The sequence below is a fragment of the Prinia subflava genome, chromosome 6 (genome assembly GCF_021018805.1).
Source record: "Prinia subflava isolate CZ2003 ecotype Zambia chromosome 6, Cam_Psub_1.2, whole genome shotgun sequence".
Lineage (NCBI taxonomy): Eukaryota > Metazoa > Chordata > Aves > Passeriformes > Cisticolidae > Prinia > Prinia subflava.
In genome coordinates, this window is record NC_086252.1 from 16,501,317 (window position 1) to 16,526,200 (window position 24,884).

Here is a 24,884-nt window from a genome sequence, read left to right on the forward strand (position 1 = left end):
GGAAAAACTGTGATCCTTCAGTTCCAGATAATAGGACATGACATCAATCACAAAGATTCCTTTGTTAATAAACCTTTTTAATCCCAACAGATACTTCATTGTTCTACCTATTGTGATTATCAAAGTATAATAGTAGAAAGAAAAATTGACTACAAGAGCCGCAATGAAAAAGCTGATGAAATTATCACTTCTTCCTTCCTTAAGATTATTGATCTTAAATAAAAATTCCTGAATGCACCTCTTGAGGACATACTAAAAGCTTCCAAAGTTTGTAGTAATTTCAAGATATTTGAATGGATTAAAAGTTCCTGGCATTTATTTACTCAGTAGCAAACATCACGGTGGTGACTGCTAGCTCCCAAAACCAGTTGAACAGTCTTCATTTTCAGTTGCTTAGTAATAAAAAAGATCAACTTTTGGATCAAACCTCAGAATACACAACTGCTTCCAACAAAACACAAGGCAGCAATACATGCTCATTATGCTTATTTCTGTGCTTTCAGTTCTAGGGAAGGATAGAATAAATCCTTGCTTCACATTATTTACTTTTTGGTTATTTTATTTGTTCCCATATTAGCCTTTTCCATAAAAGAACGCTTGTGAAAGGACTTATAATTGGCAATATTCCAAATATAGGTCTTGATAAAGACAACTAGTGTGTTTAGTATTTCACTCTGCTTTTAATTTGATGTCACTTGTTAAACTGCCCTTCTTTGCAAATTTGATATGGAATAGCAGTATTGCCACATGGTGTGTGTATATTGAGTTTTGAATACTTTAACTGACTAACATTCAGATCTCCCTCCTTTCCCTAGATGGCAATGTTTTCATATGAATGAAAATAAAATCAGTACTTTTCTCACTATCTTCTCTAGGTTTTCAACAAGAAACTAAGATTTAATTTACTTCTTCAGAAACATGAAAGACAGCACACTGACTTCCTACTTTAGGCCAATATATCATTTCATCCTTAGAATTTAATATAAAAGTACAGTGAAAAGTAAAACATAGTGCATTCAGTACCTGAAGTTGAATTTTTGCATCTTTGCTGACACTTTTTGTTCTCCATCGTCTCGTGACCCGCTTGTCTTTCTTTGAAATATCTACACAGTTAGCCTACATTACACAAATAGTTAAAAGCAACAGAGTGCTATTAAGTGGACACAAGCAACACAGACAATACAGCAAGTTAGTCAAGAATTGTAGCATTAGACAGGCACAAATTAGAAAGTAAGGAGAAGAATGCTGCTGTTTGGGCCCGAAATGGAGCAGTGATCAGCTGCAGTTATCCATACACCTTTATAAACAGGTGGCACAATTACAATTAGCTCCTTTAACAAAACTACTGGTACCCTTTCTTTTCATGGGTGTGTAATATTTAGGACATGATCTTGAAATCCTCATGGATTTCTGTTGTGGTACTACTCAGATATTTGTACAGACAAGAAGATTCGTCAAAAATGGAAGAAAGTATTTATGATTCAGGATCTGCCATGGGTTTCTGGTAAAAGGAAAACTCACCCTGAACTGGGAAACAGTCCAAAACTTGGGACCTTTGTACTATGCCCCCTTTGCTAGAGCATGCAACTTCATCTTTGAGGGTCTTTGTGTCTGCAATCCTTAAAAAACTGCAAATGTTATCTTACTCAACACAACAAAAACTCTTTAAATACAACTTCAATTTATACATGTGTTCTACTGTAACCATGCTTAGTTTTGTTTTGCAAATTACCTAATGGTTTCATTTGCCCTATTTAACTTATTTAAATACTAAGTACATCTTACTTACTAGTTTATACATGAAACAGAAACAGTATTACACAAGATTAAAATAAACATATAACCATTTCATCCAAGATTCATTATTTCAGCAAAACATGGTGTTAACAGACAACACCTCTATATTTCCCTTAACAAAAAGAACAAATATTTCAGTGTAATGATTTATGTTCAAGCATATTTACCTGCATGTCTGTGAAATTTGGTGCTGACTGAGTTCTCTGTAGTATTTCTAAATTTTGAAGAAGTTTACTGAGTTCCACAAGGTTAGACTGACAATGAGCAAGATCTAACAGATATAAAATAAAAATATATTAGGTACTTCAATTCAGAATTTTTATTGCCATGGTGTCCATTGTTAGGACTTAATTACATTATAAAAGTTTAAATGTCCAAACCCCTTGTAGTAACACATCCAAGTAAAAGTTTTATTTTCAGAGATGTTGGCCACTTGTTATTTCTATGGGAGTATGCAAAAACTCTGGACTTCAAAAAGCGATCATATTTGAACAATGACACCCATTAAGATAACACCGATTATTACTATAAATTTTAAAAGCAACATCCCAAAACACATAGAGAGCAAAGTTCCCACCACTCTGGTGAAAGGTAAAAGCTTCTAATTACCTGAAGAGCTACTACATGTTCCTGTAAAGATGTAACTTAGCCACTTTACTGACAGGACGCTTTCTTATACCAACAAGAGGTTTTGCTGAAAGAACAAGGCACGAAAAGATAAAGTCTAACCTTCTGCACATCTGTCCATCTCTTCAGAGTCCTGCAACCAGGCTGCTACTTTGCTCTGACCAGTAGTGCAGGTGACAGGAAGGCTGTTACTGCAAGGTATAGGAGGCTGCCAGGGGAAGTTATTTTGTTGCACCTAAAGCATAAAAAAATGCTTAAATTTGCTGTGGCTGTGTTGCCTTGTCAGTGTAATGACTATACTACTTCAGAATAGAAACTAAACAACGCATTGCGTTTTCAGTGAAATCTGTGATTTGTCTCCACAGTTCTCAAACACACAGATTTTTCAGAATAGCACATTGGAGAGTCACACCAAGAACCTCACAAGTGGAGGCACCAGTTAGGAGTACCTGTGCTAGGCACCAGTGAGGAAAGCAGCTGTTTATGAGGAAGAACATAATCAGCAAACAGACAGATTTATACTTGATGACAAAGGCTAGTGCAAATTGTATAGGTGGTGAATACTTTGCAAGATCTTGACAGCAGCACATTTTAATGAGGTGAGGATAATTAGACAGCATTTCAGCTGATTTCAGCTGCACACCCTCACAGCTTTTTGCTGGCCACCAGTTGCCACAGTGGAAGCTCCTGTCTTATTGGCATTACAAGAGGAGCCCACTGAAACTGCCCACAAGCAAGGCAAGAGTTTCCAACCAAAGAGCATTGCACACCTTTCCATCCGACACATTGGCAGCTGGAGAAGACTCTGTAGTAGATGCTGAGGGGAATATATGGAAGCTGGCATCCCTGGGAGATCTCACAATCTCGTTCTGACGGTACAGCCGGTGGTGCCGTAACTTGGAAACCCACGCATCAAACGAATCCTGTGATTTCACCTGGAGAAAAATTCACAATCAAGAAAGCATCCAAGGTACTGCTTTTCTGCACAGTCTTTTACAATTTTATTTGTTTCTACTAAGGATGAAAAAACAGTATATATTTTTACTTTTTACCTTTAGGTGATAGATGTGTTCTTCTGTGTCAAGATCTATTCTACGAGCCTTTTTTTTAATAGACATGACTGATAAACCAACATCAATGCTCCCATGGACCTTCCCTTTCTGTATCTAAAATAAAAAAATCAGGGTACAAATTTAGAAGTATCATGCACTTTTTCTATGTATTTTACAAAAAAGTATCTGGTTCTGAAATGGTTTCCCATTTTATAAATATTTTAGCATAAAGCCATATTAAAAAACAAAGCTGCACTAAGACTAACCACTTAATCACTGATTATATTTATAGTCAGATAAAAGTATCTCACAAGAAGTGCTGGGACAAAGCCGACTCCAAAGTTTAGGTGTGATAAGGGGCTCACACCAGTGCACAGGTACAGGTAAGTGAGAAGCAGAGAAAATTAGACAGTACTTGACATCCTGCTGCTACAACTTGATAGTTATTGGTATCAGATCTAACTAATTCATTGCTATCTTTTACATCTCTAGAGTACATTGTTATCACTTCTTTGTCATATCTATATATGTCAGAATAATCAGTTCTGGCTGACACAAAAATTGGAAAAGAATAATACATGGTGAGATTAATCTCTCAAGCGGCTTCATTCAATAAGTAATTTAACTTATATTTCCATAGAAGTAAAAAAAGGTAGAATTCTTGAAGACATAACCAAAATATTACATGATTTATCTTTAAATTCATCAACAACTTTCATGTGTGTACTTTCATATATATGCCTAGAGTGAGTGTGAGCAGACTGAACTTCATTAAAAGTTTTAAAATTTTCAACTCTACTTACATCAATTGGTGACTTTGAATATTTCAACATTCCATTGTCCAGGACAAAAAATCTCTGAAATTATAAGAAAAAAAAATTCAACAACATTCTTTCTTAATGAGCTGGTGCAATTTAAACGGTGTACAGCAATTCATCTGGAAAAGGATTACTCTGTAGCAATTAAGGAATGCTTAGGAGTTGGAAGGAGAGGATAAATGCAGTACTAAATAATTTTCGTGCTTGTTTTTTGACAACAATTATCTTCTAAACAAAAGAACCTAGATTCTCTTTTTTTAACATTATGTTCTAGGTTTATCTCAACAAACTTTGATTATGAAGGGTAATTTTTTTTCCAGTTTTCTGGGCAATGTAATAAACTCTGTTAGAAAGAGACTGTAGGAAAAGAGAATTACATCTGTTTCTTCATTTTCTTCCTGCTTTTCTTCCAACAAAAGCTGGTCACTCTTCAAATTAGCAACCTACCTTCCCTATCCAGAAACTGAGCACTTTTCCTTAGAGTAAGATCTACATCTCAAAAGGAAGAGCATCTGAGAGACCCTGGTCTACCATCCAAAACTCTGTGCCTTATGGCAGATCTCTACTCAGTGAAGCAGAGAGGAGACTGTAACTCCTGCTGAAGACATCTCTTCCAGTGTTAACCTAGGTAATACAGGTACTGGTACCAGAGCAAATTTTGCAGCATTCCCAGCAACATTCCCAGGCTGATGGAGGGCTGATGTTCTAGGTGTCAGTGACACAGGGTGGGCCACAGCATTTTCACTGACATGGTTACCAGGACTGGCCTCACCTGATGATGCCTGTGCTATTGCTATCCTTTATTTTGCTGAGCAGTTCCAACTTGGAGCAGAGTGCAGAATCCTCTACTCACATGGCATTTATCCCTCAGTTAAAGCTGCCCTAATTTGTCTATACCAGATCACTCATGCTGCTTTGCAGTTGAGTTAATGCAGACTTTGGCACACAGCATAAAGATAAACCCTAGCAGGAAGCTGGACTTGAAATGACATTCCTTAACTTGTGTTTATCATCACTTTAAACTTCAAAAACATGCAATGTAATAGCAAATGATTCCTATTTTTAGAGTGTAACCTAAAGTATTAATCTATGTTAAAAACCCAGAACACAGCAAAATACTCCTCCTGATTCTTACAGTTGTTGTGACATGGGAAGGAAGGACAATGGTTTCCTTAGGTAAACCTGCTAAATTAAAAACACTACAAGCAGGGTCAGTAGTTAGACAGCAGAAAATCCCTCTCAAAGATGGCTCTAGAAATTGTGGCAGTGACACAATATCTCACATAGGGTAGCAAAACAGTGCTTTTCTCTACCCCAGCTGAAACCAGCACACCTGGAGATATAATTTCTTGAATAAAATGTCAAAACAACAGGAACATTTTGGGGGTTTATTTTACATAGGTATGGTCACTAACAAACTTCATAAGAACATGATATTCATGTCATATTGCTCTGTCTCTTTAAGCTGCATACACAAAAGAAAATTATCTCTCATCATCATTTCATTCCAAAGCACACTACACTTCAGAGAATGATAAGTTCACCAAGTTGCATACATTATACCAGGTGTGGTTCTAAAGAACATTCAGGACTGTCAAAATATGACATGTAATTTTCAATAGACAAAAGATGCTATATATGGCTTTGCTAGCAGAACACTAACACAGCACATGCTGCAATTACTGTCTCTGAAGTTCCTCACTGGACTCTCAGCACGAAGTATTGTTAGGGAAACTCCAAGATATCCAGGCCAACATTGAAAAAAAAAATAAACTTATTAACAAATCCAAAGTTTCAAAACCTAAGTTCAGCATAGTTCCAAAGGTGAAATGTAAGGCAGAGTAGAGAGGGATGCTAAAATGTGAAGTTCTTAATCACATTAAAAATTATCAACACTGGTAACTACTCTAAATTCATTTGGATCATCAGTAGTGATTGCCTTTACAAAACTGTGAAAGTTGGACTCCTCTTGCTCTCCTACAAATTAGTTCCTTACCACAACAGACACTTGGCTAAATAGCAACACATTAACATAATGTATTTTTAAAGTATGTGGTTTATTCCATAAATTCTTATTTAAACCATTTATTGATTTTTTTTGAAGGGTGACTGATTTGTTGGGAGTGGGAGAATGGTGTTTTTCATGTTTTAGTGATGTCAGCTTGAAATCCATTAATCTGTCTAGACTAAATTGAGGTAGTGCCTCTGTACCTGGCTACTGAAACTATGAACTTTAGGTAAAGTAAAACAAAGCCAAAACATCTAATGTAGATAAGCACACAGAAAAAAGGGTGGTAGGCTTATGTATAACTTAGTACAACATCCAGAAGGAAGAGAGAAATTAGGAAAAAACCTGTAATTTATACCAGTATGGACGGCATTTGGATTCAGACCTAAGTAAGTCCCACAGTGTTTAGCAAGAAAAAGAACAAAGTTAATGTTTTCCCAGAAAAAACACCATGTACAGCAAATGATTTCACTATCTTTTGTAGTAAAATGCATTCTGTCCCAGAAAATTATTCTACTGTACGTATTCTACTGTACTTTTTGTACCCTCAGGTACAAAAATATGGGTGAGCATCAATACCACACACCTTGTTGCTAAAACAGGGGATGGGAAATGCAATTATTATGGTATGAAATAGAGTTTATGAACACCAGGTGTAAGACTAAAAAAAGGCAGAATCATGCATGGAGATATGTGTCCAAATTAACCAAACAGGTTCAGGAGATCTGGGGTTGAGTTTTGGGGTGTTTGGGGGTTTTTCTAAATAGCATATAGTATCTTATAGCAAAAAATGCATATTCCCACTGCCTGCCCACAATGAAGATTCCAGTCAAGAAGACAAACAAAGTTGAAGGACAAAGCTGAACAAATCTGCTCAGCCAGCAGACCTGGAGGGGAATGCTGCAGGTACAAACACCTTGGATACATGGAAAAGTCCAGCAGCTCTCCTCTGCTGTGTACCTTCAATGTAAACTCAATGCAACCTTAGAGTACACAGCCACAATTAGTTACAATACATTGGAAGGAACAAAAGGAGTACTGATTAAACCTCCTAATGCACAAGGCATCTGCAGTGTCATTTACCAATTCCATCTGGATTTAGAATACAACCTTAGGCAGCAGGGACTGTGATTTGAAAGCCACAAACTGTGTCTGCAAATTGATCCTGTGCACAGGTGGGAGAAAAGGTCATACACCAAAACTGTGGGTATTTATTTGACATCCTAATTTCATCTAGACAAAAAAACCCCAACTCATAAAACAAGGTAATAACATTCTGACTGGTTTATGAGACACTTACCTTGTGCCAACCTTTTAATGGCCATTTTCTCTTCTTCAGCATGAAACCTTCATGTTTATCTGGTTTCTGGACATTGGTCTGGCCTATTTTCAGACCTTCTATGATTTCCCAGCTGTCAGGTTCCTGGTAAAAAGCATGAAGGCACATTGATTAATTAATTTTGCACACACATGGTGAAATATTGCACTTAAGAGTGGCACAATCCTTCAATGCAAGACAAAGAGGAGGAGCCAGGCTTTTAAATCAAGCTATTTAGGTACTAAACTACATAGCCACTGTATTATGTCTAGCTGTATCTCACTTAAAATTACTCAATACAAACATTTGCAGATGTCTAACCCTCACCAGGTAAGATGCATAGTAAGAGTGCCCTTTGTGAAATTTCTTAATCATAATGAAATTTAAATTTTCTATTCTTTAAAGTACAAGCTACGTTGGTTCTGGATGCCCCAGTTTTCCACAGAAAAACTAGCAGAAGATGTTGCTTTATTGTTGATTTTGAGTGCAGCTAGTGATAATCTTCAAAGGCATTTTATGACAGAGTTTCTCTCGCTAATTGAGCCTTCAGAAATCTGCAAAAGGATTTTCATTTTATTTTCCTGCATTCATTTCCACTGTATTATGAGAAATTTATAGGAAAGCTAACTAATTTTCTCTCTAGAGAAAAACACAGGAACAGTATCATTTGAGATACAACGAGTTGTATGCTTCTCATGGAGCAAATTAAAGCATATTTCTGGTGCATACCACTTCTTTTGCATGGTGACTGGTGCAGCTCAAGCCAGTCTTAAAAAGTAACACAGTGAACAGGTAAAGAACAATATTTTTAAAGAGAAAAAGAGTCGCATTTTCTCTTGGACTGTATTTCTATCCTCTTGTTAACATTGTAATCAAAAGAATTCTGCACCAGTTTAAAAATCTCTTACTGCCAGCTTCCTCAGACCATATTTTACTAATTATACCTTACCAAGGTGTAAACTTGCATTTTCTCAGCTGATCTGTCATAACTCCTGCAATGTTATGAAAAGTTAACAAGAGAGGAAGGAGGTCATATAGCATCAAACATTTAAAGTGAAAAAAAATGTGTCCATATTTCCAACAAAACTGTTCTGAGCCAAGCGCTGTCAGTCTTTATAACACCTCCAAATAAATTACACAGATTGATAACATCAACAGTACTATTATGAAAATACAGTTGCAAAAGTAACAGCAAATTTCAAAACCACAATTTCCAATAAGGTCTTAGTATTTGGGAAGGATGAAAAGCTCTATCCCAAATAATAAACACTGCAGTCAATTTTAATAGAAATCTTTATTCAGCTTTGTTTCCCCTGAGTAACCATAAAATAACTGTCCCATTGTCTGTTAACCCCGTACTCAAAATGCATCTTTTTTTACTTCCCCACATTTTGCATCAATATTCTATTTCCATTCTATATAAGGATGCACATATGTATTATTTTTTTCCTACAAGGAAGTACCTGGCACTTGAGGAGGACAAATTGAACTCTAAGTCCCCTGGGGTGAGCAGAGAGTCTCTGCATCTCTGTCAACTGATTTTTCACCATATTGATTTCTCCTTTAGATGATCAGCTGCAGGCATAAGTCTTTTATCTACTAGATAACATCAGTATTGATTAATTCTCAACTAGAAATCACACAATCTCATAAAGCTATTCATTTAAACAAAAGGCCAGACACAGAGGGATAAAATGAGCAATTATTCAGTGCAGTGTGGATACTTGTCTCCTGCTGCCTCAGTGCTACAAGCAGTTCCTAAAACCCTCCTAACAATCCTAACTGCACCTCACCCCACAGTTTTGGTGTGCTGAGATATGCACAATACAAGGGTCATGATGAAGGACAGACAAAAATGGGAGAAAAACAGAATGGAAATGATACACCCAAGAGTCCCCATGCAAGGCCAGTTCTCAAGTACAGCAGCAGAACTCCAGGACTTCAGTGTTTCCTTAGGGATTACATGAGAAGCAGCCCTGTGCAAAGCAGCACAACTGGGGGAACACAACCACAGCTTTCAGTCCCTGGCTCAGCACATGCCCCTTATATTGGGATTAAGGGAGCCACTACCAACTGCTTCCTCAGCTTTTGACTGCAAAGTATTTATTTTCCAAGTAAAAAGAATAAACCATTTCATTTTTCCTGGATGAACATTTCTTTTCAAAAATTGTTTTACTGGGTCTGCGTCAGAACTTACAGATATTTAATTTCAGATCTTTCTTTTCCACTAAATATTCCATCACAGCACCCTTACCTTTACAGGTAAGTAACAATCTTACTTTTGCATATGAAATATCTTTAAATGATCTTAAAATGAAGCCTTCTTTATGTGGAATTAGACTTGTTTGGAATCACTTATTCCAAAACTGAGCAATTTACCCAGAAAGAAGTTGACTTCAAAACACCACACACGAGCTTCACCTTTACAAGGGTAATGTCACCCCTGCAGCTGCACCCTTTTCTCTGCCTCAAGAAGGAAAGTCTCAGCAAGAGCTTTTAAATTTCAAACTACACACAAGGGATGTAATTAGGACATTTTTAAAACTAGTATTTATTGGCAGCAATTTTAGATTTGGATATGATTTGCTCTACCTTAGTAAGAGGATTGAACTGGAAAATTTTTCAAAGTCATAGAATCATATAATATCCTGAGTTGGAGAGGTCCCACAAGGATCACCAAAGTCCCTTCTAGCCCCATATTCTGAGAAAATAAAATATGTTCCTGGGGCTATCCATGTGAAAAAAAAAAATCCTTAATTTTGTTAATATAACATCTACTAAAGATTACTGGCTCTTCTTACACCTCCGTTTCAGAACAATACACTCCAGGCTGGCTCACAATATACTCAATGGTAGAATCACACAAAACACTGGCCCTGAAGTGTTTGTCAAACTACTTTGCAGCTCTAGAGGGAACTCACTGCCCAGACTCCATCCCAGGCTTTTGCTTACCTTGGATAGAGAGAGATGATCACTTTCAAGGAACTGCTTGCTTAAAGAAGGGTCTGTGCTTCCTGAAGAGGCCTTTCGCTCCAAAATATGAACACTCTAAAAAAATAATTAAAGACAACATTATGGCTCAAAACATACAAAATACCACCCACCCATGACTTAAATGCACAAATGGTTTGCCTCCAGAGGTAATATCCTTCTCTTTCTTTATTACTGGGTTTTTAATTAATTATTCTGTTTAACCTAGAAATGATGGCAAAGTAAAGAAAGTGCTCCTAACCAGACCTATCATGTTTTCTGTTAATATACAAGACACTGAGTGCACACACTGTGCAGTCAGCACTGCCCTACATTCACTTCACATAAGATATTACTGCCTCTAAAATATTTGTTATCACACCTTCACATTTTTATGAGCTTCTCAGCTGAGATAAAGGAAGTCACTACAGGAATACTTTTAAATAGATTATAGGTATTAACAAGATCATTACTGTGTCTCAGCTGATGGCCTTGCTGGTGAACATCCATGGAACACCGTGATCTTAAGCCACTGCAGCTGTTTTTGCATATGACAATACTATAAAATTTTATATCTTCAAAACACTGTAATAAAAATGAAATACATCATGTCACAACTAGTCCTGAAATAAATGCTATTCTTAAAAGACATCTAAACCCGTCCTTCCATTTTCCAGAAATGCTTCTCTCCTATTTTATAAAAGAAAAAGCATTTTTGATACAAGGGAAAGCGACCACAGTCCTCACGCATGGATCTGCATTTCATTCACTGCTGACATTTTGCTACATCTCATACTACTATTTTCTAAGAATTCTACCACAACATGTCATTAGTATCTCTTTGGCATAAAATAAAACTCCTTCAGTTCCAGGACATGCAGCACAATGACAAACTTGCAATTGCAATTAGCCTCTGAGAACCATATGTTTTTCTCAGCTGAAAATGCCAATTAAGTTTTGTTCACAATTAAGCTTCTTTACATTGACTGAAGGAGAGATTACCCAGGTACCAGCAGCAGAACAATCAGGGAATATAAAAGCACATACAAACGGCAAATAAATTGTTTATACAAATGGTAAATATTATTGTTTATACAAATGATTAAGTACATGAGGACCATAACCAAACTTAATGGAAATAAACACAGCTATTCATTTAAATGCCTTTGTATAACACAGAGCACATCTTGCTGCAGAGCAATACACAGACCCTCATTGTTCCCCTTCAAGTTGCAACTGTGAATGAGAATAGGAAAATATGGGGACTGTCTCTGTTTTCAGTGGAGATTATTAAACATCCCCGACATCATGCAACAATAATCAGCATTTATTTTCAGTTACTTTTAATTAAATTTTACAGTGAAGAATGTGGACAAACAGCAGTATTATGTTACTCCAGGGCCAACCAGCAAAAAGGTTTGTCATTTATACTTTGAAAACTTTTGCTTTATCAAAGGAAGTCCAACCTACTTATTTATTCCAGGGTATTTTACCAGTCAGATGACAAAAAAATGTGGATGCATGTAGCACAAGTGTCTATGTTACATATCAAATAATTTAATAAACTAATTCGAGCTGAGAACCACAAAGTTCCTAATGACAATGGTAAGCTTTCTCACCAAATAAAGGAAATGCTACTTATGTACAGTGTACGACATTTTAACAATATACAAAAGAACCTACATTTGTTCCTCCAAGGGAGATTAAAATGTCTCTTCATTAGCATAATCAGGATGATTCCCAACTCTTGCCAGTTTTGTCTGGCAGGCAGGAATCCATCCATCCTGAGATGGAGCAAAGCCCAACACAGATGTTCTGAAGGTCTCACATGTAGCAGCTGGTGCAGTTTGTTGTTACATAACTGCAATTTCATTTTGTACAATATTTAGAGAGGAGTAGCCCAACAGCCCTTAGCTTGCCAGATTTCCAGTGACATTTTCAATTACATGATTTTAAGTCAGGAAGGTTTTATGTCTTTTTTTTTTTTTTTTTTTTTTTTTAATTAGCCTTCAGTCATTACAGTTCCACTTCAGTTGAGAAATACATTATTAGCCAGCAGCAGTTTAATGAATGCTGACTTATTCAACTATTTGTTTGAAAATTGGAAAATGAACATCTTTTAAATAAAACTGCCTTCTTTACATTCCTTACTTCCAGGAGTGTTGGCTTGTTGTCTATATATGTTTGCTTTTCAATTCTCTTTACTCATGACCAAAATTACACTGACAAAAGATCATTTCTTTAGATTTGTGACATGTCTCCAGCATAAAATTAAAAGACCTTACTTGGTGCAAAACATTTTCCATTAACACATGCTATTTTTCTGCAAAATTACAGCTAGAAATCACACAATTTCTTGACATTTTGAAAACCAGCTAATTTTACAGTGTTTAGAGTTTAGTTGCTTAGAATCAAAAAAATAAAAAAAAATTTAAATCTTGATATTATTTCCAAGGGGTTTTTGTATTTTAACATGAAAAACAAAGTTGATGAAAGAAGTGGTTAAAAAAAAAAAAGCTGATGAGGAAAGAGGCAGGTCAGTACAGCTTTTGGGGTTTATTTATAATCAAACCAAAAAAATGAATAATAATCCATTAAGCTAGGGATATGAATCAACCTGATACTCTCATTCTTCTCATCCAGAAAATACAGACAGACAAAATCAGTGTCTGCATTGCTGCATTTCAGACTCCCCTCATGTTTCAGGATTACCTATGCACTATAGCTGGTTTCTTGGGGGAAAATGCCAGCACTAGCCAATTCTATGTACTCTTGAAAACTAATTCAACAGAATTACTGGTTTAACTCAAATTACTATGTAATTCCATTGCAAAATCTTCATCCTAACGACAATCTTTCCTTCATCTTGATGATTATCCACAACATACATTACGTATGTGACACCTATTTGCTTCAAAATACCCCTAGCAAGCCACTGTGTGAGGAATACAAATGCTTGCTCCACCCTGCTTTTTTTCCCTTTTTCCCAAAAGGCATGAAGGAGAAGGAAGTTAGTGAAGAAAATAAAATAGCACCATGCTGTTGCATCATTTTCTCTGGAAGACAAGAATAGAAAATATGCTTTACAATATCCTTCCATGTATCTCGCCACCCTCTTTTCTCACTTTAGCGTTCAATGACTCATACAGCTTGTTGTCCTGGTTTTGGCTGGGACAGAGTTCATTTTTTCCAAGTAGATCGTACAGTGCTGTGTTTTGGATTTAGTATGAGAATAATGTTGAAGGTACAGTGATGTTTTGGCTGTTGCTGAGTAGTTCTTACCCTAAATCAAAGACTTTGCAGTTTCCCACACTCTGCCAGAGAGGAGCTGGCAGGGGCACGGCCAGGACAGGTGACCTGGACTGGTCCAAGGGATATCCCATATTGTCAAGGACATATATATATGTCATTCCAGAACATCAAGGACACTGTATAAACTGGGGGAGTTGGATGTGAGAGGCCAGCCACTGCTGGGGGATGGGATGGGCCTTGGCCCTCAGGTGGTGAGCCACTGGGCATCACATGTCTTTCATGGGTTTCATCTCTTTCTCTCTTGTTCTTTCTTTCCATTACAGTCATTATTATATTTTATTTCAATTATTAAACTGTTCTTATCTCAACTCTCAAGTTTTACCTTGTTTTTCCCCTCTGATTCTCCTCCCCATTCCAATGGGAGGGTTGGTCTCCATCAGACCAGAGGCTGAGGACCCTAACTTCTCTTTACTGATTCTGACTTCCTATTAAAACAAAAGCCATTCAACTGTTTTCACAGGAAAGGCGAGGAAAGAAAAGAGATTTTGAGTAAGTAGAGACAGAATATCCAATGAAAGACAAGTCTGACACCCATGCCTCTCTGAAACATAGCAGAAGTTGTATGGTAGACACAGATTTGACTGCACACATGCCAATTTTTACTACCTCCTAAACAAGCTGTGACACATGCCAAGTTAATCTGCAATATTATTTGCAAAGGTTGTATTATTTTCAATGTTATAACATTGAAACCTGCATTTTTCTTGGGCTGATACTCAGCCACCTCTGGCTTCCTCCCATTAATGTTGGAAGAAAAACAGAGTCTAGAACACAATTGTGAGAGAAGAGTGAGTGCAAAGCAAAACAACCATATCTCATCAATGTATTTCTCCTTTCTATCTTCTAGCACATTTTTTAAATTTTTATAAAGCATCGTGGTCATATTCTTATCCTCAGTCTTTTGTATTGGCACTGCTCCATAGCTGTTTCCAGCAATCTCAGCTATCAACTAAATGACAAAGAAACATAGCAATACTTGGTGAATAGCAAACACAGTTCAGGTTTTTTTTCTTCTTGTAACACATGCTCATCTTGTACAGAAATGTACTTAAGAGCAGTATTTTCACTTTGTAACCTTTTTACTCAAAGACAAGTATATATAAGGTGCAGTTCTGTAGCACATGAATAATATCCAGGTATGTATGCCTCTTTCTTTCCTGGGATATGCAAAGTAAACCCTTCTTGTAACAGAAATGTCAAGGATTTGTTGTTAGCTCAGGAGCTCTGTGTCAACCCTTTCCAGAGCTCCAGCTTTGTGTTGTACTTCATGTCAATGCTTTTAGGCTCTGGCAGCAAGGAAGCCTTTGCTTTGCAAGGTACTTTTTGACAAATTCTGAAGACAAATAAGCTCTTGCTCTCATGAAGAGCTTCTTGGAGGGAATCATTAGCACAACTGGATAAAGCAGAAAGAGCTATCTATCATTGTAACAGAACCTTCCTTCTGCCAGAACGATGTTTGGAACCACTACCAAGTCACAGCCTGAGTGTTAGTGACAATCTTCTGCCTTTGCACTTATCTTAAGATAGCACAAACAGATAAATCTACAGTGTCTGACAGAGAGAATTCAAACTTAAGCTAATGATACAAAGCTTTTTTATGACTATTGAATAATCACAATTAAAAGGTATTGATATTGATAAATATTTTGAAATTGATATTTTGTTAAACAGTCTCAGGCTAGCAGTTCATTTAAATGATGCTGAAATAGTTGAATATACACAGTATAAAAATATAAGAGATAGGGAAAAGAGTATGAAAAATTTTTAATCAGATTTTTTTTTGTATGAATTCTTATTCTACTAGGGGAAAAAAGTTTTTATGTAATCACTTCATTTTCAATTCCAGGGTATTGTAAGCATTTAATAAAAACAGGAAAAGAAAGCTGTCAGAAGAGCAAATAGCATTACTAAGCCACACAGTTATTCTGTCTAATACATTTTTATATTTTTCATGTGGATAATCTCAATCATGCATGAGTGTCTGGAAAACAGAAGCCTCCATATCATACCTGCCATCAACCTCCTTCTTCAATTTTTTGCCTTTCCTCTCCACTAAGGAAATGAAAATACAATCATGCTTCTCTTTCTTCTCCCCCATTTGTTTCCCAGAAATCCTCAATGGCACTTCAGAAGAGTTGCAGTTTTTCCTTCCAAATTCGTGTGTGTGTGTGTGTGTGTGTGTGTGTGTGTGCTGTGCTTTGAGTTTTTGTACTCTCAAAGAAAGTGAGACATGCTTATGTAGGACATGAATGCATGAGGGAAAAAAAAAAGACAGGAGGAATGCAAAAGTGACCATATTCTGAAAACTCCACCTTAAATTATCTGTCATAATTTGCATGGGTAATTAGGCTTTTATGACAGCAATTTCCTTGGTTTCATAATAAAAGACAGCTACAGGCACTATTTCTAATCAAATTGACATACTTTTAAAAAATAAATCTTTCTTCATAGCCCACATCTGAACTTCAGCATTCTCCATGAAACCTGTGAAGCACTCCTAGAGGGAGGATAACTGAGATAACAATGTTTATGGGGCTCAGAGAACACGTACACACAGCCCCCTGGGACAGACTGGCATGAATGCTATCACTCTCTCTCCTTGACTGCTCCAGACCATTTTATTTCTTTAAAGCTTTAAGGCCAAGTCTTTCTTGGGAAGAGACAGCATCTCCATCTATTAATCTCCACACCTGTGCTCCAGATCTCGTCTTTACACCACTATAGATATTTCCAAGAGCAGGGGCAGTCATGATCCAAGTAACTCCAGATACGGACCGCACAGGCACATCCCGAGCACATGGACAGATGTACTTCTTCTGTTTGCTGTCTATCCCCCAGGTAAATTCTAGGCAGAAAGACAGGCACAACGTGAAGGACATCTGCTGTGTGCCTGCAGGCTAGCTTCACACACACACAGCCAGCCTGACCCTCCCAGGTGTACTGGGCTCCTGGGCACGTGCTGCTGCCAGTATAAGCCAGCAGCCTTCCCACAAGGATTCCCAGTGCTGGAGAACGTCTCATGCTTTCAATGCACCCAACAGCATCCCTGCCTGAGGGTCTGCCTCAGCCCTGGGGTCAATCTGAACCCTTTCCCTCTAAGTCTCTCTTGCAGGGGTTCCTATCCCATCCCTGGACACACCTGTCCAGAGAACTTCACTTTGTAAGTTTAGCCATCTTCTGATTGTGCCTAGTGTAGATGTTCACTCAGCAATCTTGTCATTTAAATGATAAAAATCTTACAGGTCTGAGATTTATGATTTCATTTTATGAAATGGTGCTATGGCAATGTAGCAATCACATTAGTATTCTACAACTTTAAAATTTATATTACTCCAGACATTTTGTCAGACAGTGAAGGAAGAACCACTACCTTCCAAACCTAAGGAACATTTTTGGATTCTATGAAAAGCACAAGAAAAAAATGTTGTAGAATAACAGCGACTAATCAATTTAAAGAATAATTGCATGTTTTTGTTAACAATTTTGCCATTTCATTCTTTGGCTCCCTCAGAATATTTGCTTGCTCCAGTGAGTTGTTGCTTTCAAAGTACTCAACATTTCCTCCTCTAATCCTGCTTCAATAGTTTAATGTGAAGAAAGTTAATTAGGAAAGCAAGCAAAAGAGAATTACACCACTGTAAAAACAGTACTTGGCATTTAGTGGCCTCTTTAGTTCGAAACTCTCAGAGAGATTAAAAATTATTACTAAAATAATTCTCACTAACTACTGCAAAGTAAAAAGGCTTCTAAGTCTGTGCTTTGCTGCAGAGCAAAGCTGGGAGAATGGCTGCATGTTCTCAGGTCTGTACTGTGTCTACATCCTCGCCGTTCTGTCCATCCTTGCCTTTCTTCCTTTAGAAGCCACAGAGAGACAGGAGCCAGTGAAATTTCCAGGCAACCAACAAGGCTGTTTGTCTCAGATGTCACATCGGGCTGACAGCAGTGAGCAGGCATGTAGGCTGCTACCCTCTTTCAGAACACACAAGGTCCATGAATGTGTCAGGCCGTGCCTCTTCCACGTGGAATACACTGGGTTATAGCACATGGCAATCTTGTACAAGCAGCGCTGTCTAAGCATGTACCAAATGGTGATACCCACCTTAGGAAATACCAATTTCAGGAGACCACTTTGACAATTAAAATACAGTGTTTGTCAAAAGCTAAACAGGCATTTTTCAGTGCAGACCTCTAGGCAAGATCAGAGCCTTGGAATCATGCTCTGCTTTTAAATTTCATGGCCAGGTAAATATCTTCAGCCCAAACTCAGTCCTTTGTGAATCCCTTGTGTACACCCCTTCTATTAGTCAATTCTGCTTGTACAAAAGGGAAAAAAAACCCCAGTCCAAAACAAACAACAAGCCATGTTAAAACCTGAAAAGCAGATTGCTGCTCTGAAAATCTTCTTTCCTCTTTCTTCAAAGCCCCCACCTTTAGCTCTTTACATATGTCTAAAAGACGACAGTCATTTGAAATATGAAAGCTCTCCTGATAGAAAGGTGACCACGTAAGGATAAATGCAATAGGACTAAAAGCTTTTCTTCTTTTGAGATGGCTGTGCAGGAAAAGAACCAAGGATTTGTTGAAAAAGCAAACTGCTAAAGAAAAACACAAAGTGAGAGAACAGCTGATCATCTCTCCTTCATAAAAGACCAAAAAGAAAATTAAGACATTAGAAGAGAAATCCTCACATTTAAAACAGAAAACATTGTTGCATTCATTTCTACATCATGCTAGCCTTTAGGTGGTGGTCAGAAAAGTCAAAATCTCCCTTTTTTTCACAGTTTGAATATTCTTACTCTCCTTCTGGATCACTCCCTCAGTTTAGTAGCCTGAGGTCCAATTTGCCTAACTGCACATTAGTAACCCTGTGATGAATTCACTTCCTTCTTCTCAGCACAATATTACCACAGACACATTGCAGAGAACATTTAATGTATTACAGTCTGCCTTATAAGCTGCACTCTTAGTCAATAAATAAAATACAGACTATTTATAAAGAACTTACACCCATAAAACTGAATATACAACATATGATTTTATCATATTCAGCTATACTTCTAAGAGTTGTAAGTTTTCCTCCACTTTGCTGGGCCTTGTCAGAGTTTCATAAGGGATGAAGTACAAGAATCTACTTTGTCAGTATGGCCCACAGAAACTGTTGCTACTCCCTTCTGAAGTATTCCTTATCGAGGGTATCACAACAGCCTTGCCACCCTGTCCAGCTCAGGGGTTAAACCAAACAGGTTGTTTCTGGGCCTTCTACTGTCTCACCATCCAAAGTAAACACGGTTTTAATGAAAATGAATGACCAAAATCTGAAATCGGCTTTTTAGTTATTGCTGGCTTCATTAGTCTATTCATTTATCTGTTACTCAGTCATGGAGCCTGCAAATTGGCAATGCTTTTGCTGACTTCTAATTCTCTTAGGTGATGTATATTCTACAAATAAAAAAGCTACATTAAAATGCCAGCACTATATACAGCATGACATTTGCCACTCTCACTGAAATGATTTATCACAGTCACGTTCACGCTCATTCAGCCTCCTGCACCACAATTTATTGGGAAACTGTTCCATACTTGCTGGTATGACTTTGACAAGAATTATATGATGAGAAGGTGTCAATCATTAACCATCTATAAATATCCAGTGTTATCCTCACATACGACAATAAAAGCTACATTGGCACTTCATGCAGTCACATCACTTCCATATTCATTTATATTACCAATTTGGAAGGGTGCTTTTCCTCTAGCTCCTCTGAAGAGTCCAAGGAGGCAGCAAGATAGAATTTTAAAAGCTTTTTAAAGTAAAATCCTCTACCCCCTAGCTATCATTTTGTTTGGGCAAAACCCTATGAAAACTAAAACATATAAAAATGATACCACAAGCAAGGAAAGAAGTTAAAAATACAGTTGTTACAGTGGATGGCAGGATGAAATGGATGTTTTACTGTGTCTACATCCAGAGAGGAAGTGTGCATGCTTCTTTCCCTGGGTACAGCACCACTGCAGCTCATGCGGCGTTGCACGCTGCAGCTCCGTTTCTTTCTGCAGAAGAAATTGCTCAGCCATTCATTCTCCTGCCTTTAACACTGAAACAAAAACCCAAACACCTCAGAGTAGCCCTCCCAGTCCACATTTACATGCCTGAGTACATGGTTCAGCATCACCACACTTTATAGGATCCTCTGGGTGCCTCACACCATCAACCTTTAGAGCATTATTTAAAAATCATGCTTCACGTTTCCGTGATCAAACAAGGACCCGAAGTTAAGCACCCATTTCATTATGATGACAGGTATACTTTGCTCTGTACTGTTGCTATGGTAACAGATATGGTAGCCATTAGATTTACGGAAAAAATTATTCCCAAGAGGGTTTTTTGTTGTTGTTGTTGTTTGCTTGGTTTTGTTTTTGGTTTTTTTTTTCCCTAGTTGGATGGCTGTGTCAAACTACCCAATTACAAAGAAAACTCAGAGAATATGCTCTTAGCTGAGACCAGCAGCTCCTGCAGGTCTTGCATTTACCTTCTTTGGGCTTAAATGTAGGAGATAAAATATACCAATGCTTTAAACAAAGGATGTCAAAATTCTTGCTCCAGATGGAACTAATGAAAAATTAAAAGGTTATATCCTAACCAAGACTTAATTAACTAAATACATCTATCCAAAATTCTGTACACTGCAAAAGGGAAAATATTTATCACCTGTGACAAAATACTTTTCAGATTTACTTAAGCAATGGAAATTATTTAAAAATTCCATACAAATTTACTGCCTGTTATTGAGCACACATCAGACTTCTTCTGATTTAGCATTTAAAAAGTACCTTGTGGTGAGACTATTTACATTCAGAGTTGTAAATGTTACAGTTTTCATGAAAAATTCCTGGGTTTCAAAAGTTTCTTAAGAGGTACGGGAAGAAACTTCCTCAGTAGTGGCTGAGAAAGTAATATCAGAGCTGTCATACAAGTAGCTCAGAAAATATTCCTAAGCCAATTATTTTTTTCTAATTCTTTAAAATTATGTGCCTCTTTTTCATGGATCACAGTTTGAAAATATTTTTCTGTTCTAACTAATTTTACTGTATCAACATTTGCATTTGTGAAATATACGTGTAAGAACTCATCTGAAATCTAGTAGGTAGCTCTGCTATTTTCTGAACTGCTCCCGCTGATATTGAGGCCACACTGTACACCCAGCCCTCAAAAAAACCAACAGGAAGTTCAAGTTGCTTTGTGGGGAATTAATATAGTCTTCATCTCAAAGAGATCCTGGAGAATTACATCCACAAAAACAAGAGTCTCTTAAAAATGGAAGTCTAACACATCTGGATTAGTATTCTATGAGGTAGTACCATCAGTGTTAAGTTGTAGTGAAACAAATAATATTTAAAATGTTAGGTGTTTACAGAAAGAGCGAACAATATGGTGTTTAAATTGAATTCCCACTTTCTAAAATGATAATGCATCCCTGCTGTTGGATTTACAGAAAGAGATATTCACAGACCATACAAAACAACTTTAAGCAACTGTAGGATCATGCTGTCAAAGAAACAGCTCCTGAAAAGACTTCAGAGCATGTTTCCTACTTGTCCACGAGATTATATACTGATCCTGTCCCAGTGCTGTACATAGTGCCCATGTTTCTTCTAAATCTTTTCCAAGCCACTTTAGGAAATGGAAAAAGTAAACTTAAAAAATCAACAATTTTTGGCTACAGTGCTATCATCCAATGCTATAAGCAAACAAATCTAGAGCTAACAAGAACTAACAGCCCTATTACAGGAATAAATGTATCATGCCACCAGACAGTACAAAAAACTGGAGTATTTCCTTACCTGCCTCCTGTCTCTCTGAGACGATGATGAGGAGGAGGCACTTCTATGTGATGGAGTGGATGTTTTGTGAGCTGGAGATATACTCTTCTCCTCTGAACTCATCTTTGCAAAGTTGTATTAATGATCTTGTGCTCTTATCACTCATGGACAAAAGAGGCAGGGCAAGAAGACAGTCTTCTGCATCCTTCTGTTTCACAGTTTATGGACAGCCAAAGAGGAAGTCAGTCTCAGCTGAACTGCACCTTAATAAAGAAAAATATGACAGAAAGAGTGAATGAGCATATCCTCATTCCAAAGTAGCTCTGCAGCAAAGAAATCTGTTTAGTATTCAACACATCTCCCAGTCTTTTACCCCCCTTCCCAACAACTACCCAGCACAAACACAAATGCATTGCTTCTCACAGAAGATTAAAGTGGCATTATTTAGAAAAAAACTAAGGAAAGGCTTAAGTCATTTACAGCAGTTCTCAGGCAAAGTTTACAAACCCTTGATAAGGGGGCATTATCCTGTATAATATCAGGACATTATCAAGTAACTTCTAAGGACTTTCCTTAGACCACAGGTACCACTGAACACCCAATTATCATCATTACCCTCATAAGAATTCTGCAGTTAGATTGAGAACTCTACAAGCTATTTTTTGTAAAAAAGCTGGGTACTCTCTCAAAAGTGGTGCCCTCACCTGCAGTATCAAAGGCTTTACTGAGGCAGGGATGTGTGGCAGGGGGGTCATTTGGCTGCTGGCCAGTGCTCACCCACCCCAGTGCAGGGGGAGTTCTCTTCACTGTTTACTCAGCCACTGCTGAGTACATCACCCCTTTACAAATACCAGAAAATTCCTCTCACTTCTCTCCACCCAAACCTTTAATTTCCACCCACAAACAGACAAACAGATACTTAGAGCAGCACAGAGGATATTTGTGTCAATAAATAGGCAAACACCACCTGTCAAACCCTATTGAAATGCTGCAAGTAGATCACAACAGTCCAGGAATGGAGCTACACTTCTCCACGTTTAACAGATCACCGTGGTCTTGCTTCAGCTGACTGATACAAGGTCTGATCTTCCATTAACCTTGGATAAAATTGTTCCTGAATGAGATGTTGGCTTCAGGCAGATGACATATCTTCTCCACTGCCCTCCTAATTTTTAAATAGTGCCCTTCCACATTCACTGTGCTGACAGCACACCAAGGGTCAGCACGGCACAGCTAGCTGCAGATGGGTGTGGAGAAAGGTGCTGTCCTGCACCACGTTAAATCAGATCAGGATGAAAACACATTAACACTCAGACATGACTGCACACTCAAGAAATGATGCCAGATTGAAGACAGAGCTCTAGCTGCTCCAGACACAACAGATATCCATGGAAGAATATCATCCTGAGCCCAGATATTCACAGAAAGGCTAACTAAAACTAAACAATTATTTACATTGTGCCACTTCTGAATACTGCACCCTAAGAAGCACTCTCCTGCTGGAGCCAAGATCTGTGATGACTTGAGGCACCTTTTCTGTTTGCTGTACTAAGGGAGAGGATAATGATTTCACTTTATCAGTTACCAGTACTTTTGCAAGTATGAATATCATTCATAACTTATGAATGCACTTCAATCTCCATCGAGATCCACAAGTTGTCCACAGAATCCACACAGCATCCCAGTGACATGAGTGGGAGCACACGGCTGTTCGAACAGCACAATCTGCTCACATTCCCTGAACATCTTGGAGAATCTTGTATTCTTTTCAGGATAAGCTCCTGCTAGAAGAAGCCTAAGAAGATGGGTTATGCTGGAGCTGCCAAAGCCAGCTACAACAAGAAAAAAAGCTTTCAGGAAGAAAGAAATAAGCTGCACAGCACATTTGTTTCAGAACTTCAGAGAGAAAAAATAATGAAGATGAACCCAAAGAAAGGCTTTTTCTTCTATCCTAGCATACCAGGGGACTGCTGGTCTAGTTTAACGGCATTTTCATATCCTACAAATGCATCAGGGAAATTTTAGTCAAAGAGGTGTACCAACAGGGATATCTCAAGGTCTATGCAACTTTCATTTAAATCAAAAATGAAATTACAAAAGTCAGAACAAAAAATGTAACCCTAGTTCACAGTGCTGTGCAGAACACTTGAGTTATTTAATAGGCAATCTGCAGTCACTCTCAGCTATGAGGTCACTGAATTTTATTTTTTTAGCAGAGTAGCCTTCAGGCAAATGAAAATCAAACCCTTTTTAAAACATCTGATCTTCACTCAGTTGACTGAAGTGGAAGAATTTATATTTAGCAATAGCACAGAAGGACAGTGGTCTGGCACTTCAAGTGTGTTCTGAAGGCTCTCGGGATGCAGAAGATGCTTTTGTAAGAAGCAAACACAAAGCTAATGTGCACTACACAAGAAAAACTGTTCTGTAAATAGCTGCCAAGTCTGGGATTATGTCTAGTATGGACTTTTTCTTTTGAAAGATATTAAATAAAAGTAGTGACACCTGAGCCAATCTCCACAATGGTTCTGTTGCCCTCTCCAAGCACTACAAGTCAAAGCTAACCAGCAGCTTTATTCAAACCACACTGAGTTGTGGCCACAACAAAACAAAAAAATGCCAAAAAATACTAAAACACCCCCTTTCATACTGAAAGGAGCAAATATTGCTTCTTGCCCTATTTCACAGCAAAACTAGCTTCAATACTAAACCACTATTACTTATATATAGAAATTCCTGATTAAGAAACAGTGCAGTTCAGGTTAAAAGTCAAAAAACATCCAACTGGAATATTTGAGAAAACATGACTTATAAGCACAGAAAAAAAAAGCAGCAAATTAGCAAGAGTTAGTACAAAGCTCTTTGTTATTGTTCTTGACCATTGAACTTTCCATATTGCTAAGAGTCTGTGTTCCAATTTTGGTTTAAAATTTGAGCAATAGATCTTTTTTAGAGCATGTTGGAAGGAATAAATCTAGTAGAACTGACAAAAACAGACGCCAGTCTCTCTGTAACTATGATTGAAGCAAACAATTAGAAATCTAATTTCTGGCCAACAAATCGAATTTACCAAAATGAAAATGATGCTTTTGAAACATTTTTCACAAGCTTTTTCCATCAGTCACTGGCAATTTTGCTACTGATTTCAATGGGAACAGAAG

At 37.6% G+C, this 24,884-nt stretch overlaps 1 protein-coding gene across 1 annotated transcript in view; it reads right to left on the reverse strand.

The window, feature by feature from the left end:
• The window catches only part of OSBPL6 (oxysterol binding protein like 6), a 100,246-nt gene that overhangs the window by 34,513 nt on the left and 40,849 nt on the right, over window positions 1–24,884 (reverse strand). Inside the window, exons 2-9 of the mRNA XM_063400436.1 lie at window positions 21,745–21,986; window positions 10,573–10,668; window positions 7,603–7,725; window positions 4,280–4,333; window positions 3,477–3,590; window positions 3,195–3,359; window positions 2,527–2,659; window positions 1,965–2,068 (exon numbers count right to left, since the gene is read on the reverse strand). Coding sequence (XP_063256506.1) covers window positions 1,965–2,068; window positions 2,527–2,659; window positions 3,195–3,359; window positions 3,477–3,590; window positions 4,280–4,333; window positions 7,603–7,725; window positions 10,573–10,668; window positions 21,745–21,846 — 891 coding nt within the window. The 5' untranslated portion in view covers window positions 21,847–21,986. The remainder of the gene's footprint in view (window positions 1–1,964; window positions 2,069–2,526; window positions 2,660–3,194; window positions 3,360–3,476; window positions 3,591–4,279; window positions 4,334–7,602; window positions 7,726–10,572; window positions 10,669–21,744; window positions 21,987–24,884) is intronic.